Source organism: Alligator sinensis, unplaced genomic scaffold, assembly GCF_000455745.1.
Source record: "Alligator sinensis unplaced genomic scaffold, ASM45574v1 scaffold541_1, whole genome shotgun sequence".
NCBI lineage: Eukaryota > Metazoa > Chordata > Crocodylia > Alligatoridae > Alligator > Alligator sinensis.
Genome location: NW_005842602.1, coordinates 342513 through 348246, shown reverse-complemented (window position 1 = coordinate 348246; position 5734 = coordinate 342513). Strand labels below are relative to the sequence as shown.

Below are 5734 nucleotides of genomic sequence, written 5' to 3'. Positions count from 1 at the left end.
ATCTTAGAGATTCTATGGCCTTTTTCTCTGGTAGAGAGAGGTTGTTGTGGTGGCGTGTGTTGCTGATTATTTCATTGTTCATTCTTTCCCTGAAGCAGTCAATGTAGCGGTCAAGGTTAGGGTTTCGTCCACTGCGAGGTGTCCAATCTGATGGTTTTTTAGGCTTTTTGGCATTGATCCTTTCCTGAATGTTGTCAGAGGATGAGTTGTTGTTGGGAGTGGGTTCAGTTTGGTCGTGGAAATATTCTTTGAGGTGCAGGCATCGGAAGAATTCTTCTAGTTCTCCACATTGAAGATTTTTGTTAATCAAGGCTTTACAAATTAAATAGCTGAAATCAGTTGTGTAATCAGTTACTCTAGCAAAGATTTATACTGACTACCTAAAATAGCAGGTAACATAAACCCCTACATGTAAATAGTATAGATTTAACTATGAATAGTTATCCATATAAACACACAGATATACAACTGGCTTATAGATTCACCAATCTGCAAGGGTTCTTCTGTTTTTGATGTTAGTTTATGCATAATAAATATGCACTATAGGAAAACTTGCACTGACTTTTTAGTTGCATTCTTACGTCTCTCATCTCAGCAATATAATAAATTTAAAGCCTGAGGACCATTAATAATCTTGGTAGAAGGATTTTGAAGGAGAAAAATGTAGGTACTAATTGTTTTCAGTTACAAGTGTTTCCTATGAAGCTTAATAGCCTACAGAGCTCAAAACCAGTTCTTATCTTTTCAGAATGTAGAATAATAAAACCGTAATATATTGAGGCTATATAATGAGTTGCAGAAAAGTAATTAAGTAGTTTACACTTGTCAGTATTATATGGTCCATAATTCACCAAAAGTAAAATCACAAGGTGCTTATAAATGTTTTAACATCTATCATCTTCTGTGTGAGGATCTAAAGTCAATAAAATTTATCTGCAAGAGAGTTAGAATTTAAAATAAGTTGCTGGTATCATTGTCTGATCTAATAAATTATGATATGAACTAATAAGATAGTGATTTGATTTTTCTGTCTAGTAAAATATTTTATTTTCTCAGATCAAAGGAAGGAGCTTGGCTAGGGCACATACTGAGTTCTAATGTGTATTCCATTGCTGAAAAGGGAATTAATTGCATACAAAAATTATGAGAAGGAAAATAGTATGTGATCATGTAATTAAAGACTTTCAAAGTGCACACAGAGGTGTAGAATTAAGGTTGAGTAGATAATTTTAATTCTGACACTTGTGATCTTTTCAATTCTTGACTATAAGTTTAATAACATTTCCATGTAGCTTTTTCACATTCTTCTGGGAGGTTTTGTTTTGTTTGGGTTCTTTTAAAGGAAGAAAAGAACAAACCAGTTTTATCGCAACTTTTAAACTCCTAATTATGAATCATAGAGTAAGCATATGATAAGAAGGATCTAGGGAATTAGATTGGTCAACCTGTCTTTTTACTGTATTTCCTCACGTACAACATGCCCCAAAATAATAAGTACACCTTGTTTTTAAAAGGCAGAATGAGAAAAAAATCTTTCCTTGAAACTATTGCTAAGTAGCAGTAAGTAATTGATTAGCAGCAGCAGAAGCCTATATTGGGCAGTGCCAGAGGGGGTGGGAAGAAAGGATCTATGGCAGGAGTAGGAAACCCCCAGGATGGGTGCCAGAGAGTGGTATGCGAAGGCATTTTGTTTGGCATGCACTCCTTGAAGAGGATGGTGGGAAAAGGGCTGTGGTTGTGCTGCCACAACAAGGATTGGGCTCCTCATGGCTTCCTTGCCATTTGCTCCTGGTATGGCAATAATCTGACAAATTGAGGTTGTGGGTGTTTTTGGCACTTTGCCCAAAAACATTGCCAACCCCTGATCTATAGCAATCAGCTAGAGCCTCATATGCAGTGTTACTTTTGCTTTCCCCTGGCAGAAGCAGAAACTAATATTACCATATTTCCTCACTTATAATGCACAACCTGATTTCCAGCAGCTGATTTTTTTAAGAAAAGGTATGTGATATACATAAGCAAATATATTAGTTCCTGGGTTGTTACTAGAGCAAATTACAAAAAAGTCAATTTATAAACATTTGGAAGAGGAAGCTGTGATCAATATCAGCCCACTTACTATTAAGTACAAATAATTTGGTTTTTCATTCAAATTCAATTTGATAGATGAGGGGAAGAAAGTGGATAAAATATCTGACAGTAAGGATACAGTCAGAGGTGGCATTCTCTTAAATAATCTGCAGAAAGATGGATTAGATAGAATTATCAATAGGTATTTCAACCAACGTAAGTGATTGAATAACTTCACGCAAAGGGTAACTAAATGGATTGATGTATGAAATTCAGGAGGTTTCAAGTAGGGTCACTCTGTTCTGGGTTTAGTGTTCTTTAACATTTTTAATTGAAGACTTGGATGCGTGAATAGACAGCTTTCTGACAAATTAATAGATGACAGACAAAGTGAAGGGACAGCAAACACATTGGATGCTAGGATTAGAATTTGCAATAAATTGAATTTCAGCAAAGACAGCATACCCACAGGGAAGAACAGCCATCAATACAGAATGGGCAATAATTGGCTATATGGTAGATCTTCGAGGGAAGATCACAAATTTGACAGAAGTCAATGATGTAATGCTGTGTAAAAAAAAAAAAACAACAGCAGTGTTGAGCTACAGTAACAGAAGCATTGTATGCAAAACATAGGAGGTATTGGTACTACTCTGCATAGGCCTAGCTAGATCTCACCTGGAGTATTCTATCCATTTCTGGTTTTAAGATGCATGTAGAGAAACTGAAGAAGATCCAGAGATGAGTGACAAGGATGATAAAGAAATTGAAAAACAAGCTGTGTAGAGGTGTTATGGAATATCTTTCTTTGGAGAGAGGCTAGACAGGCATCTGTAATCTGTGAATTAGGAACAGCACATTCTACATTTGTCAACTAGATGACTGTTGAGGTCCCTCCCAGTGCCTACTCTATATTGGTTTACAATGAGTTACTCAGTAGAAGAAAAGCACTTGTTTGGGGGATAGGAGGATTTCTTGAAAAAGTGCAAGATGATGAGTTAGATGAGGGCTGCCCAGCTTCTGAGTGGCTGGGGGCTGTATATCCTCAAGGTCACCCATGGCGTGACCCTTCCCACTGCACAGCGCCATGCAGCCTCTGGTTCAGGGATAGGAAGTAGAAGGTGGAGGAGGGAGGGGGGAAATCCAGAGAACCCAGTGACATCCACAGGAGAGCAATGGTGGGGAGTGGCCCTGAGAGTAGGAGCCTGTGGGCTGCAAGTTGGACAGCCCTGAGCTAGATAAATATGTTTGTTGTTAAATCCTACATATGCTTTTATCTGTTAGATTGGATCATAAGCAACTGATCAGAATTGCCTCTTCCCCTCCTGTCTAGAAATGTAGACTTCATCTTGGGGAGCAAACTCAGATTCTGTTACAAAGCCAACTGACTTGTTAATTTTTCTCTGCCTCATTGCCTAGTATATAAGAACAGCAACCGAGTACATCTGTGTCATTGAGCACTGAAAACTTCGCTAGACTTTCATCTGCCTTTGAAATATCAGGAATACATTATTATCTTAACTAACTTGTAGTTTATCATGATTTCTCTGGTTTATTATCATTCATAGGCAGATCTTCATGGCCTCTGTGGCAAGCTCAGGACTGCAACTGAGAAGCAACCACGTGCTCCCACTCAGAACACAGCAAATCCCAGAATTTGGCTGTTTTGTCTGTTTAGTGCAGCCCAGAGGGCGTTCGCAGAACTATGTTCAGGCCCTTTGTCTCACATGTGCTCCTTAGTGAATACCCAAGACCTTGCTAACCTGGCTCTGCTGCCTAATTTCCAGGCTTTGCCATGCCCTGAACAGGAGGGTGTGCGCAAGGCATGCATCTTGGCAGTGCTCCCAGACTCCCCAGGAGTTCGTGTAGACATGTCTTTGAGTCCTAAAATACTAAAAGGAACATTGCAGTTTTACATTTGCTCATCATGAATGCCACTTGTTTTCTTTCAGTGGAAAATACTAATCATTTATTTACACCATTTTTTCAGTGTTTTGAGCTGATAAAGATTACCAGTTCTTAATACTGTATATACAAAGACATCTAGTCTATTTTAATGGCTCTTGTATTTTATTTACAGATATGCCATATTTTGTATTTTATTATATGTTTTGTTTTTCAGGAAGAGGCTAAAGTATTTTGCTGAAATATGGAACATAAATGATTCCCAGGAACTGCAAAAATGGAAAAAGATATGTGAAACTGAAGATGATCGACTATTTTTAATATCTCATATCCTGCTTAATTGAAGACTTTAAGAAATAATAAAACATGGGACATTCACAGCATACTAGATAGAGTACTATATTTAACAAATGTGGAATTTCTGATATATTTAGTAGACTTGCCTGTTGGAGTTCAACTTTTCAGAACAAGAAACTAGACATTATAATGCATACTCCGATATTAAGTTTCTAAAGGCAAGCTAATTTTATGGACTCTCCCCTCCATTTTTTTTAAATGCAAAGCGAGCTATTTGCATTTGATGACATTTAGAATATGATTAAAGGAATGAAAGATTATGTTTGTAAACAGTTATAAAATATTAAAAATAAAATAATGGCTTAAGTTTATTGTGTTTTGTTTTCTGAAGAAATACTGCTTTGTGAGTTTTATTAGGGAACGGCTGTTCATTGACTATATTTGTGATGTGTTAAGTAGCATCTTTGTTTGAATAGTGTATAAGGATATTGTCAACTTGATTTTATTTTTAAGTTAAGTTAAAAATCATGATTCTGATAGATTACCTTTTAGACTGCATGTATCCAATCATTAGGACTTCTCTTTTGAAAACATGCAGGGCAGAAAACTTTCACTGGTGAAGTTAATAAGAGGGTTATCAGCAGGCGTGAGAATAACAGCACCCCACAGCATCAGGCATTCTGTGCAGTCTAAAAAGTATTTTCTGGACTTTCCCAGATCAGCAACTGATAGTGAAGTTCATATGTGAGACAACAAATAAATGTGAAACTGGCAATCTATAAACAGAATAAAAATGGGAAAAATCAGGAGGTTTCTCTTGCTATCTTCTTGCCATTTTTGTGATCACAATTGTTATTAGTACAAGTACAACATTTTTTAGATGGTAAGGTGATTTTGGAGTTGGTATCCCTTTAAAAATAACTGTAGCTACAGTTATGGAAATAAAGCACGTAAAGAGATAATGTTTATACATTTAAGCCTCAGTGAAAATACTGTTTAACATATTTGTAAAACCATTTTATTGGCATAAACATCTCATGTTGTTTCAGACATTATAGTAAAAGAACAAAATGCATTTTTTTCCTTTTTCTGAGGAAACTACTAATGAGAACCTATTTGATTTTATTAACAAAAATAAACTAAACTTGCAAACTAATACTTGTTAACTGGATGTCAGTATTGAAATTATATCTTGTTGCCACTGACTTTCATGGTTTTTCCAATGTAAAGAATGACTGTGCTGTCAGGATGCACAAAATAAATTAATTTACATTTGGAAGCAATTGTTAACCTTATTAATGAAATAATTTTTCAGTCTACACCACCAATATCTCTCAGCTTCAGAGTATCCTCTGTGAGATATTACTGTAGCATATCTTGACACTCAAATAGCAGCAGTCACCAGAAGTTCTTCTTCCATATCAGCTTAAAAGAAGATTCTATCTACTGTAGTTCTTACTGA

At 36.2% G+C, this 5734-nt stretch overlaps 1 protein-coding gene across 4 annotated transcripts in view; it reads left to right on the top strand.

Annotated features, from left to right (window-relative positions):
- MSH3 (mutS homolog 3) overlaps nt 1-5520 on the top strand; it is a 224735-nt gene extending 219215 nt beyond the window's left edge. For 3 of the 4 annotated variants that reach the window (XM_025214756.1, XM_006033009.3, XM_025214757.1), the window contains one exon: nt 4193-5520. In XM_025214756.1, the coding sequence (XP_025070541.1) occupies nt 4193-4319 (127 nt within the window). In that variant the 3' untranslated portion in view covers nt 4320-5520. The remainder of the gene's footprint in view (nt 1-4192) is intronic. The other variant, XR_003096101.1, reaches the window with a different exon arrangement.
- Nucleotides 5521-5734: the final 214 nt, after the last annotated feature.